The 14,592-nt window shown below is 41.0% G+C and overlaps 1 protein-coding gene across 1 annotated transcript in view; it reads right to left on the minus strand.

Moving 5' to 3' along the window:
- LOC124596008 (sialin-like) overlaps window positions 1–14,592 on the minus strand; it is a 153,826-nt gene that overhangs the window by 40,163 nt on the left and 99,071 nt on the right. Inside the window, exon 3 of the mRNA XM_047134960.1 lies at window positions 3,925–4,096. Within this exon, the coding sequence (XP_046990916.1) occupies window positions 3,925–4,096 (172 nt within the window). The remainder of the gene's footprint in view (window positions 1–3,924; window positions 4,097–14,592) is intronic.

Consider the following 14,592-nt stretch of genomic DNA (forward strand, 5'->3'; position numbering starts at 1 on the left):
GGTGCTACAGAAGAATGCTGAAGATAAGGTGGGTAGATCACGTAACTAATGAGGAGATATTGAATAGGATTGGGGAGAAGAGAAGTTTGTGGCACAACTTGACTAGAAGAAGGGATCGGTTGGTAGGACATGTTTTGAGGCATCAAGGGATCACAAATTTAGCATTGGAGGGCAGCGTGGAGGGTAAAAATCGTAGAGGGAGACCAAGAGATCAATACACTAAGCAGATTCAGAAGAATGTAGGTTGCAGTAGGTACTGGGAGATGAAGAAGCTTGCACAGGATAGAGTAGCATGGAGGTCTGCATCAAACCAGTCTCAGGACTGAAGACCACAACAGCAACAACTGGAACAAGTTAGCTATGATTAGTCAGATTTTGTATCCAAATTGATGGAATGAAATGAACAAGGATCTAAGCAGGAAGTTTAAATTTGACAGTAATGTGTTTTGTTTTCCTTGTGTAAGAATTGGTGATAGTTTTGCCATGTAATCTATTCATTGTGTTCAATCTTTACCTGACAACATGAGTAACCAAAGTAATGCTATGATACAAGTTGCAGTAGCCACCAGAAATATCGCAGGAGGCACACATCGGCACGGTGTGTCACGGACAGTAGTTGCAGCAGGCTGGTTCCCCTGTGGTCGTCCCTTTCTCATCGTCCCTGCCACTGGGTCTTGCCCCTCCCGATGTGGACCGGGATCCGAGGTTCGACAGCTTGTCGCCCGTTCTGTCCCGAGCTCCAGTGGTGGGACGACGGGGGCCTCTTCGTGTGGGTTACTTCCAACCATATTTGAAGGTTCCGGCTCGAGGGTTGGCAGATCCCCCCCCCCCCCCCCCCCCGACTCCAGCCTTCCAATGGATGTGGAGGTCATCGCTATTGCATGACACTCCACCTTCCGACGCAGTGGATCGCAGTGGCTTCACCCCCCGAAGGAGGAGGAGTGCAGTAGCCACCAGAAAGATCGCGGGAGGCACACATTGGCACGGCGCATCACGGATAGTAGTTGCCGCAAGTAAAGTCCCATCCACCAGAGGGCACGCAAGAATTCGGCCGCGCCCTCTGCCGGCGGAAGAACAACAACTCGGGCAGCACGAGCTGTGACCAGTCAGTTCACATTGGGCATGCCTAGCAGCCAGTTCCTGGCCTACACTAGGTGAAGTGGGACAGAAATTGTGAATCATGTTACTACACCAGTGAAGTTGATAAAACTCTGAAGACAGTGTGGATGTAGCATGAAGTGACTGACAACAGAGAAGATGATTCAGATTTTGAGTGTCCTTATATTAGAATTAAGATTGATCAGTGGGAAGGTGACTGTTTTATTGATACCGGTAGCCCGATTTGTAGTATATCTGAACAATTTAGGGACAAGATCAAGTATAGTACGAATTTTGTGGAAATGTCCATTATACGTGTAAAGATAAGAGGAGCTACATAAAAGCAAAGCAAAATGTTGAAATCTCAGGTACTGTTAACTTTTTGCATAGAAAACAAGAGCTTTGAACATGGATGCATAGTGACCTCTGGCCTGGAAGAGAATATACACTACACTTGCAGATTCATACAAATATATATATAGTTCTGTTTTGTTTGTCAGGAATGTAGTCTGTAAGTTGATCTAATTTCTAAAGTTCTGTCTTATCTATCGACTGAGTTTAAATCTATGCTACACTATATTTGCAGGTTCATACAACTATATAATTATGTTTTGTGCTTTAGAATTTGATACATATATGCCATGATACTAAATGAGTAGATCCTTTTACAGTTTCGAAATGGGACAATGCCATTAAAGATCTAATAATAAATTTTCATATCTTTTACTGTTAAAATTAGAAATAGTATCTTAGTATATCTGTGTGTATCACCTTACTAGTTCATTTTTTCATTGCATTTAGCTCTGTTTATTAAAGTTTCATATATGAACACTTTAATCCTTTCTGATGTATACTTGGCTTTTTTTTCCAAATATACAGCATGTATATAAAGTCCAGGAACACTTTCAATTATTTACTGCACAAGAACCAAACATTGTACACATATCATACATATGTAATTTTGAAGAGAAACCCTGAAAGGTATTTTTTTTTCCATCCATACCGCCACAGCATAGTTTGGTAATTTGCCAATAGTCAGTGCTAGACACAAACATCACGGTCATGCTATAGAAGGAGACAGCTGTTTCATGAGATGGCCTGCCCGATCACCAGATCTCACGCTGTGTGACTTTTTTCTGTGGAGACACATTAAAGATCTGGTGTATGTACTGCCTCTACCATGTGAAGTAGCAGATCTCTGGGAGAGAATATGGGAAGTGACTGCCACAGCTGACAATGCCAAGCTGGTATGGGTATGGCAAGAATTTGATTACCATATTTATGTCTGCCGGGTCATTCGTGGTTCGCATATTGAATGTTTCTTAAAAAAAAAAAAATGTTCAGAGTTTCTCTTCAAAATGCAATATGAATTATATCTGTACAATGTTTAGTTCTTGTGCAATAAATAATTGTAAGTGTTCTTGGACTTTATGTACACTCCGTATATAGGCAGAGCATATGCCGTGTGATGTGAGGGAGGTATTAAACAGCATACTTAGCACAGAAAACAATGTTGCAGGATTTGATATGAATGCCAGACAGGAAATAATCTATCCTTTGGAGAGTGTGATGAGAAATCTAGGAAGGAAACTGAAAGATGTGGGAGGATCCACTCCCACACTCCTGTATGGTTGTACCATTGCTGGTCCATCAACTTACAAGAGACCATAGGTGCTGGGTAATGTACTCAAGCATCTGTTAACTACATCTGTGTTGTGACTGAAATTCGTAAATTGTTAGCCAAGAAATTATCCTATATAAAGAATTCATGGAACTATTTGTTTAGAAAAACAGTCACTGCTATGGACAGTATTATTACACATAAATGTATGTTTTTTCAAGTAGGGGGATTAATTTCCCAATATATTATGTATTTTTTTATCAATGGTAAACGAATCTTCTAGGCTTCTATGTACATAGGTTAGTTTGTATGAACAATTAGCAAATAGTGTGGAAGACATTTATGAGTACAGACAGTATAACAAGATATCTCGAGTACTGCAATATTGTATTTCATTGGAATTTGAGTTTGTAATTCTGTTTTGGGTACCCCTGGTCATCGCGACTCTCTCTCATTTTGATATCTCAAGCCGTTAATGAAATATAAGAAATGTTGCGGGTATTACACTCCGGCTTTGTCGCTTGTGCAGTGCGATCGCAAATGATTGTGCTATGTCAGATCAGTTTTCTTGAGATTGGTAACAGGTAGAGACCTCCACCCAAGTCTAAAGAAAAATTCAATATGTTCGTTAAACTTCATACATACCAATATATTATGTAGTACACACCAAACGCAAAACTGTAGCGACCCCCATTTCTCGTTGAAAACTTTTACGAATCTCGCGCAGTGTATTAGTTCCACGAAAATATCACAGTAATTATGAGCATTAAAGAAATGATGGGCACATCATCATGAACCTGACATACATATTTTTTTTACTAAATGGTTTTTGTAAAATCGTTTGAGAAAAATTGCAGGGCGTGCGTCTCGATTCTGTCCTTGACGACCGGCCGAATGATGGCAAGACAGTGTCGGCCTCCCCTTCCGAACAAACAAATGAACTCGCACAGCGCTTTGGACGAAAACTGTCACTGCACATCGGTCACCCAATCCTGTGCGCACTCTTATTTCTCCCCCGAAACAACACATTTCTAGACGCAAAAGTCAGGTTACATGACAAATTACCTAGTAAAGAATGTAGTTCAAACTAAGAACTCTTAAATTTTTAGCATGATATTTAGTTGCAGGCCAACGAGTCATGTCAAATTCAGATCACACAGAAAGGGAAAAGAGAAGAATTTTATGATGTAGCTGCAATAACTCACATATGTCACCGTGTTGTTTTCTGTGCTAACTGAACGGTTAGCCACCATGTCGACAATGGCGACACTGATGTTAACTCTGACAGCATAGAGATTTGCGAATCCAACGAAGCACAGGAATGCCAGTTGAAAACGTCTTCGCCTCCACCACATGTATCCTCGGCCCAGGCCATCGCTAAAAGAAGGGAAAAAACGTTTCATTCCAATTATACAACGGTTCTTGCGCTCTCTGTGTGTGCGCTTCACTTAATGACTAGACAGAATGGAAAAATACAGCTCAAGTAAGCTCATTGCAAAGAACCACTTAAACGCATCTGTAACTGAACCGAAAATGCGCAACATACTTCACCCAGCGGATTTTTTTTCTGATTTATTTTCGATGGTGACGTGTTGCACAATGTTGTGGTGCAGCGACATCTGCGGAATAACCAAATAAGGAAATATTTCAGGGAGCCCGGTGATTGGTGAAGACAGCGAGCAGACCAATTGGAATTTTTGAGGTAAATTGTCTTGGATGTTAAAAGGGAAAAAAATAAGGAAATTAAAAAGTAAATCTGACAGATACAGAAATATGTATATATCTTATGCATGTAAGAAGAAATGATACAGTTTACTAGTGCAATACCAATTGAAAAAAGATGTGCGATAGCAAGCAAGGAAAAGTAAATGGAACAGCCAACAGCAGGCTTTCGTCGTAACGAGGCAGGCAGATCAGAACACAATGGGTCACAAGACGTACGCTGAGGTGACAAAAGTAACAGAATATCTTTTAATATCTTGACGGACCTCCTTTTGTTCGACGCTGTACAGCAACTCGACGTGGTATGGAGTCAACTAGCTGATGGAAGTCACCTGCAGAAATAGTGAGCCATGCTGACTCTACTGCTCCATTGACACACAGTCAAACTGGATTTAGAAAAAGTCCTTCCTATGAAACACAACTACCTCTTTACTCGCACGAAGTGTTGAGTGCCATTGACAAGGGATTTCAAATTGATTACGTATTTCTGGATTTCCGGAAGCTTTTGACACTGTACCACTCAAGCGGTTTGTAGTGAAATTGCGTGCTTATGGAATATCGGCTCAATTATGTGACTGGATTTGTGGTTTCCTGTCAGAGGTCACTGTTCGTATTAACTGACGGAAAGTCACCGAGTAAAACAGATGTGATTTTTGGCGTTCACCAAGATAATGTTATAGGCCCATTGCCGTTCCTTACCTACATAAACGATATGGGTCACAATCTGAGCAGCCGTCTTAAGTTGTTTGCAGATAATGCTGTCGTTTATCGATTAGTAAAGTCATCAGAAGATCAAAATAAATTGCAAAACAATTTAGAATAGATATGGGTATGGTGCAAAAATTGGCAGTTGACCCTGAATAACAAAAAGTGTGGGGTTATCCACAGGAGTGCTAAAAGGAATCCGTTAAACTTCGGTTACACGATAAATCAAGGCCATAAATTCAACTAAATAACTAGGAATTACAATTACGAATAACTTAAATTGGAAGAAACACACAGAAAATGTTGTAGGGAAGGCTAACCAAAGACTGCATTTTATTGACAAGACACTTAGATAATGTGACAGGCCTATTAAACAGACTGCCTGCACTACACTTGTCCGCTCTCTTTTAGAATACTGTTGCTCGGTTTGGAATCCTTATCAGAGAGGATTGACTGAGTACATCGAGAAAGTTCAATGAAGAGCAGCACGTTTTGTATTATCGCGAAATACGGGAGAGAGTGTCAGTGAAGTGATACAGGATTTTGGGTGGATATCATTAAAACAAAAGCGTTTTTCGTTTCAGCGGAGTATCCTCACGACGCCGGCCAGAGTGGCCGAGCGGTTCTAGGCGCTACAGTCTGGAACCGCGCGACCGCTACGGTCGCAGATTCGAATCCTGCCTCGGGCATGGATGTGTGTGATGTCCTTAGGTTAGTTAGGTTTAAGTAGTTCTAAGTTCTAGGGGACTGATGACCTCAGAAGTTAAGTCCCATAGTGCTCAGAGCTATTTTGAACCTCAGCAGTTAAGTCCCATCGTGCTCAGAGCCATTTGAACCATTTTCTCCTCACGAAATGTGAAGCACCAATTTTCTACTCTGAATGCGAAAATACATAGGGAGAAATGATCATGATAATGAAATAAGGGAAATCAGAGCTCGCACGGAAAGATAATAGGTGTTCGTTTTTTCCACCCGCTGTACGAAATTGGAATAATAGGGAATTATTGTGAAGGTGGTTCGATGAACCGTCTCCGAGGCACTTAAATTTGATTTGCAGAGTATACATGTAGGTATAGATGTAGATGAATACAGTTCGATCTGAACAGAAGTCATTTATTGCTCTTAATTTCTCAGAAACTGAAAGAATTACTTTAAATATTACTATTCCAAAAACCCTGATCACTGTTTGTAGTGGTAGGATTTATCTCCGTTTGCACGCATGTATGAGGTTCCAGACTTTTTCAAATCTTGAGACTGTCTTTCGGTATAACCGCTTTCGCTGTTGCTACGTAGTCAATGAATTTGAGCAGTCTGGAGTACAGGGTGGCATTTAAATCTAGAGCTAAAACTCCATTAAAGGCCCTGTTGGGCCAATCGGTACTGACCAGCCACCGTGTTATCCTCAGCGAATGACGTCATTCGGATGCAGTACGGAGAGGCGTGTGGTCGGCACACTGCTCTCCTGGAAGTTGTCAGCTTCCCAGACCTTGGAGCCGATACTTCTCGCTTAAGTAGTTCCTCAGCTAGCATCCTGTGGCTAAGTGCACCCCTTTCCAGTCCTCCCAACAAGGAAAAATCCCTAACAGTACCAGGAATAGAACCCAGGCCTGCAGGCACGCTGACCATTGAGTTACAGAAGCAGACACAGGGAAGTAGTACTGTTCCAAAAATTACAAGTGATAATTAATTTTGACGACTAAACAGTAGTTTGATTAGCTGTTGTCACCGACTACATGAGAGTTTGTGTTTACAGAGAAGACACGTCATGAATGCAAGGCAGTCTCACCCATAGAAAGGGAAAATCCATCTGGGACCTGGGGTGGGAGGCCGAAGAAGGATCACAGACGCTGGTAACCGCCTGGTACAACGGGAACGACCAAAAATTTGGCAGCGTTGTGGTAGCCAAAATCACCGTTCAGAGCTATATAGGGCCCATAACCCCTTATGACATCTAAGTGGAAAAGTGGTAGAATTTCGGTTGAATAATATTAAAAATAATCGTATCTGAAGTTCGATTAGCTGCGAAAGAGCGGCCGGCAGCGACCGTTACGATACTCCGTAATCTCTTTGCATATTCCAACAGGCCCGAGTTATGCAGTGATAAATTAAATTACTCAGCGAAAGAACGTGGTGCTATAATACGTTCGTCATAAGAATAAACCTGATGTAAACATTGCACTATGTATTTTTCCGCGTTTTCTGTAACCTCATTGGATTTCCGTTTCACGTGGGACTGCAGCCAAACTGTCTCGAGTACTGTCAAGTACGATGATAAGGGTACGTTTTGTGCTGTGCGTTATGCGCTCATCATTTTCTTATGATGATCAGTTTACAGCATACTACGTCCTTGTTTTCTTTGTATACGTCCATTACTGCTCTGAGCAATATTTTGATTCATATTGCCAGTTTGCACTTCCTTACAATCATTAATGACAGAGTACTCGGTCTCATAGGCGTAGAGATATATATAAATGGCTTTGCGTGTGTATGTGTGTGTTCCACATCTCATCCTAAACTCCTGGATTTCAACCTAACATAGTACACATACTGCTTATTGTTTGTAAAGAAGTACTGCGGATAAGTTTTGTTTGTTGATTAGGTCACGTTCAGAAATCACAGGAATGTAAATTTGAGACACATGGGCTGCTTGTCAACGGAAACCGCACCTTCACTTCGTAACGTGTTCAATCCATAACAGTGGAGTATGTGTGATATGCCATAATCTAACAGTGCATGATCAGTCTTACTTCGTTAAATGGGGAAGAAACACATATTTTCTGATAAATACTTCATCCTTGTCATTAGAAAATGTACCCTTGCAAGTCGTTAATTGATGTGATATCAACATGATGCGTGTCCTGTCCATACTTCTTCAGTAACAAGAGACGGATTAAACCACTTGTTTCCAAACCGGTGGGTGGGAAGAGGCAGTCCTATGCAGAGGCACCCAGCATGATTGCCTGATCTGACGCTCCTGGCATTGTGTAAGACATGTAGATTACAAGGAGGTTCCAACGACTGTGAGAAACAGGAGAGCGAATTAGTGCTACGTGTAAAGCGATTACTCCCCATATACTGACAGAAATGAGTTCATCAGTGATGCAGCGTGTACCGAAGTGATGCAAATTGTTCCGACTTCCAACGTAACCTACTCTTTGCAAAATTCATCGGCAGAAATGTGACGTCATATAATAATGTGTTCATTGTTTTTCAGTCACAATCTTTGGTTTTATTTATCATGTATCTTTTCAACGTACATTTTTTACTGGCGTGCAAGTAACACGTTATATGTCAAACAACGGAAGAAATAATTTGATTTTCATTTAAAACAATAAATCCTTGTTTGTTCTAATAACTTTGTCACGAGCAAACATTCCTTTGCAAGCGTTACGTGTTTTCATGGACATCTGACCATCTGTTTTAGATTGCGGAGGTAAAAAATGTTAATAGCCTCATCTTAGAACTGGCTGAATATAAACATGTCAGCGTAAGAAACTTTACCCTTTCTGTGGTATTATGAACATAATTTATTTTATGACTTTCCAGAGATGCTCTCTTAGCCGATGCGGGGCCCCTAGGAAGTTGCAGGCTCCTACTACTCGCCACACAGATGTACAGCTGTTACTAGTGACTACAGCAACTTCTTGCACACTGACATCAGTATCCCTATGTACAGCAGCTATAACAGCACTCCTGGTGGGCTTGATGAATGATGCCGACGAGACGTGGCATACATTTCTTTGAATATGAGTTCCACAACGTTTTGTGTTATGCAGTGGCGTAGCTTGCCTTCGACGAGCCCTTTTTACACGACTGAGACGAAGCTCAAATGGAGGGTAAAAATTTTTCACAAAAGAAACAAAAACTCTCATTTTGAATAAAATAAATATTTATTGATTAAGTATAGGTTACATAGGTAAGTAATTATTTAAATTAATGCTCCTAGGAGCCAAGTGAGCTAAATATATACTTTTCTCGCCTTTTTTCGGAAAACTTACTTATTAAATCATCCATAGCTGAAGACGATTTTAGTTTTTCGAGATGTTCTGCCTCTATAGACAGCACAGGCAAGTCTGAAAGCCGTTCTTGGCTCGTAGAAGTCCTAAGAGAGTTTTTAATCAGTTTTAATTCCGAAAAAACTTCTTTCAGCTGTTGCAGTTGTTACAGGGAGGGTCAAAAATAGGAAACATGCTGTTATTATCTTCCGAAAACTGGATTTAAGGCTACTGAATTTAATCAGTAATAATCCCGTGAGTGCCTTAATAGAATGGATTTTCTGAATTTTAGTTTTTAAATACATTTTCAAAAAAATTGATTGTTCATACAGATCAAATGACATGTCTTTACTGTATTTAGCAGTCAGTTTTCCCGCTTCTTTTTTATTATTTCATTTCAAAATGGTAAGAGTTCCTCAGGTTGTAACACGTCAAATGTATTACTAAGGTAAAAGAGGCTTAGAAATCTTTGTTTAGTTTGAGAAATTAATATATCTAAACAGCAACAGTACACATTGACTTTGAAGTACGATTGCGGGTCTGAAATTCTCTCATCTTCTGATAACTCATCAAAATATTGCTTCGTTACCTTCCGTCTTCTATTTTTAGAAACAGTTGTTACCCCCCACTCTTTTGCTAGGTCTCTAAACTCGTCTAGCAAACCATGGAATGAATTTTGATTTCTTATTTCGCTCAGTCTATTCAAAACATTACTTAGTAAAATACTAGCTTTCTGTAAGTCATTATTTTCATGCTGTAGAGCCTTAGAAACTGGATTAATTATTTCAAATAATGAATTAAAAAAGGCGACAGACACTATTAAATCGCAGTTCTCTAAAATATTAATTATACATTTACGTTCGTCACGCTCATCTTTTTTAGTGAAAATTAAATTTATCTGGTACAAAGTTTTCATTACTAATGAATAATTTTTCTTTGTAGCCGATAAAGCGTCATACCTTGAACACCATCTATTAGGACATATCTTCTTAAGGGTAATTTTATATTTTAAATATTTATCGTTACTCAGCATTGACCTTCGCGTTACAAACGATCACTGCATGGATTGGTTGACGTTTCAAAGTAACACGAAAAGTTCTAAGCATCACGAAGATAGGGGGATCGTCAAAATGTGAGTAAAATAGTGGAGTACAGCGCTTAATTTGGGCCAGAACGGCATTTCGGCACCTCCGAGGTAAGATTTTTTTTGGAACCGAGTGGCCCGAGCCCGCACCGGAGATTGAAAGCAGTACACTTATTTTGAAACGTAATGTATAACATAATTCGCCGCTGCGAAGGCACCGGTGAACGCGACAGTGATTAGCCCGTGTGTTACGAAAGAGTGTTAGCGTTTTTTTTTCTTTTTTTTGTTGCAAGAATTGTTGCACACGAATATCAGTTTGCAATAGCTGCAAAACTGAAATGTGCGTTGACTGATCTCTCTGTATTTGTGCTCTTCCCATTTGTAGTCCTCTGTGAGTTTGGTGCATATCGAGAGATATTTCTGTTCGTTCATGATACAGTTTTGCAAAATTTTACTTATACACGTATTCCATACTGTTCGTGTTCTGTTTCGATATAAAATGTGACTTTCTTTTCTTTGGTGAGCTATATCTTCATACTCTCCATTCGAGACAAATAAATATTGTAATAAATACTGTGTAAGTATATTGACCTATGATGTTTTCCCAGGCGCATCGAGATTAGAAACAAATATTTGTAGCAGCTCTAAGACGAAATTAATGGCTTTGTGGAATGTGTAACCAGCAAAGTCAACGTATCGAACCTACCATCCTGGAATTTATATCGCTGATTCAGGCGTTTTATTCTAACCTATAATTCATAAATTCATCGATCTTACTCGAAAAATTCGATTATCACCCTTGCTTATAAAGAAGTTTCCATCGGTCCAGTTCTCCCATGGAACTATTTCTTTGCTGTTGGAGGTATTAGTTCTTATTTTGTTTTCATTACGAGTGACAAAGCGCAAATACACGTAAAACGTAGTTTTATAATCTTTGGCTAAGTGTACTGTACACACTGATAATCGCAGCTCCCGACCTACAATACGGTAAAAACGAGTCAACAATGGGTGGTTAACACTGTAGCTACATTTCTTGCAAACTATTTCGAAAAAAAAATTACTGTAACATTCGAAGTTTGCGCTAAAATAAAATTTAATTACATTTGGGACTGTAAAAGAGTTCATAATTCGCCTTAACCGAAATTCGTGTTAACCAATAAAATTTACTATTAGGACTAAAGTATTTCTGTTCCTGGAGCCACTCTGTGTAGGGTGTCGCATTGTCCTGCTAGAATAGCCCAAATCAGTCGTAATGCACAATGGACGTGAATGGATGCAGTTGATCAGACAGGATGCTTACGTACGTGTCATTGTCAGAGTCGTATCTAGACGTATCAGGAGTCCCATATCATTCCAACTGCACACGTGTGTCATTGTCAGAGTCGTATCTAGACGTATCAGGAGTCCCATATCATTCCAACTGCACACGTCCACACCATCACAGAGCCTCCACCAGCTTCAACATTCTCCTGCTGACACGCAGGGTCCATGGATTCGTGAGGTTGTCTCCATACCTGTCCACGTCCATCCGCTCGATACAATTTTAAACGAGACTCGTCCGACCATGCAACATGTTTCCAATCAACAACAGTCCAATGTCGGTGTTGACGTGCCCAGGCGAGGCGTAAAGCTTTGTGTCGTGCAGTCATCGAGGGTACATGAGTGGACCTTCGGCTCCGCAAGCCCATGTCGATGATGTTTCGTTGAATGGTTCGCACGCTGACCTTGTTGATGGCACAGTATTGAAATCTGCAGCAATTTGCGGAAGGATTACCCTTCTGTCACATTGAACGATTGTTTTCAGTCGTCGTTGGTACCGTTCTTGCAGGATCCTTTTCCTGCCGCAGCGATGGAGGAGATTTGATATTTTACCGGACTGCCGATATTCACGGTATCCTCGTGAAATGGTCATGGGGGAAAATCCCCACTTCATAGCTACCTCGGAGATGCTGCGTCCCATCTCTCGTGCGCCGACTGTGACACGACGTTTAAACTCACTTAAATCTTGATAACCTACCATTGTAGCAGCAGTAACCGATCTAACAACTGCACCAGACACTTGTCTTATATAGGCGTTGCCGACCGCAGAGCCGTATTCTGGCTGTTTACATATCAATGTATTTGAATGCGCATGCCTATACCAATTTCTTTGGCGCTTCAGTGTATATGATTGCTGGGTATGGAGCTGGCTAGTGTACAATCTGGACCGGTGGCTTCGCGTCTGTAAAGTCAGCTGCTTCACTAAACCGAGGATATGTTTTTCTAAGTTACTCATATTCTTAGTTGTTTTTGATTCGACTTCAGCAATATTCATCGAGTACGAGGGACCCAGGAAATGACCTGGGGGAGTCTCTGCGAACACCTTGAGACTCTGGCAAGTGAAAATGGGGTTGATATGCGATTACAATAACTCAGCGATAGAGCACTTTTAACCTCTGTCACGTCAATTCTCCAACTTCCTATCTTCAATTGGTGGCCCTGTTAAGCCGAGCAACTGTGTGGAAGGTTGCGTAACCAACCCCAGCGGCAAACTGAGTCGGTGACGAGACATGTTTTGGATGTTAGTGGAAGGCAACGGGTAACAACCACTGAAATTTACTACGAGAACTCCATAGATTAGCTCTGTTCTAAATTATCTGAAGCTTCAAGACCCCTTATCTGATCTCCGGAGAGGGAGATTGAAAGAAGTCATTAGATCAACAGCACAGTGCGAATTATCCTTGCGCATTGTAAGTAAGAATACTACATATGATGTGCGTGGGCTTCTTCAGACGGGAAAACTTGCTTTAGTAGAAAGAGAAATGAGTGCGAATTACTTGGATATTCTAGGGATTAGTGCGAGAGGAAGTGGCCACTTCATGACCCAAGTAAGGAACACTGTGCGCTTTTCAAGGAGTAGAGACCAAAGCAGGAATGGTGTTGCAATAGTTGTTCCTAGACATCTGAACAAGTGTGTGGTCGGTAACCCGTTCATGACAGGATCGTCTCCATTAAAACGAATGCTTCTCCGTGTAAACTCAACATCAACCAGATCTTTGCCTCAACTACAGCAGCGTTGGATGAGGAGATAGAGGAGTTCTATGAACAAATCGAACAAGTAATTAGCAACATTCCTAACAAAGACCAGGCAATAGTTCAAGGAGACTTCAAAGTTAAAACAGGGGAGGCTACCCAATGCACACACTTACAATCTGTGGTTGAACCTTATTGGGTAGGTGAGACACTATGTTCCAGTATTACCCAAGGCGACCACTTGGATATCACCTGGTGATAGATACATAAACTAGATTGACTTCATCCTTGCGTGAATAAGTTGGAAGACTTCGATCTTGGAGTGGTAGACCTTTCCTGGGGTGACTGTGGAAATGATCACAATCAGTTGCCTACGAGAATGCGGATTAAGCTCAAATCCACCAAGAAGAGTGCAGGAAGGCAACTAAAACTCTCAAAAAAGGGAGCTCTTCGGGAATTTGGTGAGCTTCTAAGACCAAAAGTCCACAATATTAGTCTTGATAAAGATACACCAGCATCACAAACATGGGACGAAGTGGAGGAGGTCGTTTCCTCATCACTTCCGACATTAGAACGACCATAAAGTACAAAACATGCTTGGCTATCACAGTCCACGCTGCAACTAACAAAAGAGATATACGAACCTGTACAGAGAAATACAACGGAATTGCAGAAAGGCCACGTCACATTTCATTAACGGTATGTATGATGAGATAGAACAACATCTTAATCCCAGTCAATTACGTGATCCCTTCGAGGAATCACGAGCATCACTGGTGAATTTAATCCTCGTACGTGGGTGTGGGTGATGAGAATGGCAACCCTGCCGGAGACAAGGAAGAGGCTGTTGCGAGGTGGAAAGTTGTGTAATGGGATCAACAACAGTACGGGAAGTCGAGCACTTGAGCAACTTACATTGGAACCTGCTATCTTACACAGTGAAATAAAGCGCAATACAACATCTGAAGAACTATAAATCCCCTGGTCTGGATAGTATACATCTAATGAGATGATCAAGGAAACGGGACAGGAAGGCGTTGATACTATGCCTTCAATACGCACAAGAATATGGCAAACTGGGGAGTGACCCGAAGACTGGTCGAAGTCTCTCTTCGTCCCCCTGACAAGATAGGGTCAATCAGAAACTGCTCCAACCACTGAGCTATTGCTCCAATATTCCATGCAAACAAAATCTTGCTCTATATCTTGAACTAGCGTTTGAAGCCACACACTCAGCCTCACATATCCACAGAACAAGCTCATTTTGTCGAAGGAAAAGAATCTAATGAATAGATTCTCAGCATACAACAAATAATCGAGAAATCGCAAGAGTTCTGTGTTCCTGTCTTCAGCTG

The sequence above is a fragment of the Schistocerca americana genome, chromosome 2 (assembly GCF_021461395.2).
Source record: "Schistocerca americana isolate TAMUIC-IGC-003095 chromosome 2, iqSchAmer2.1, whole genome shotgun sequence".
Classification (NCBI taxonomy): Eukaryota; Metazoa; Arthropoda; class Insecta; order Orthoptera; family Acrididae; genus Schistocerca; species Schistocerca americana.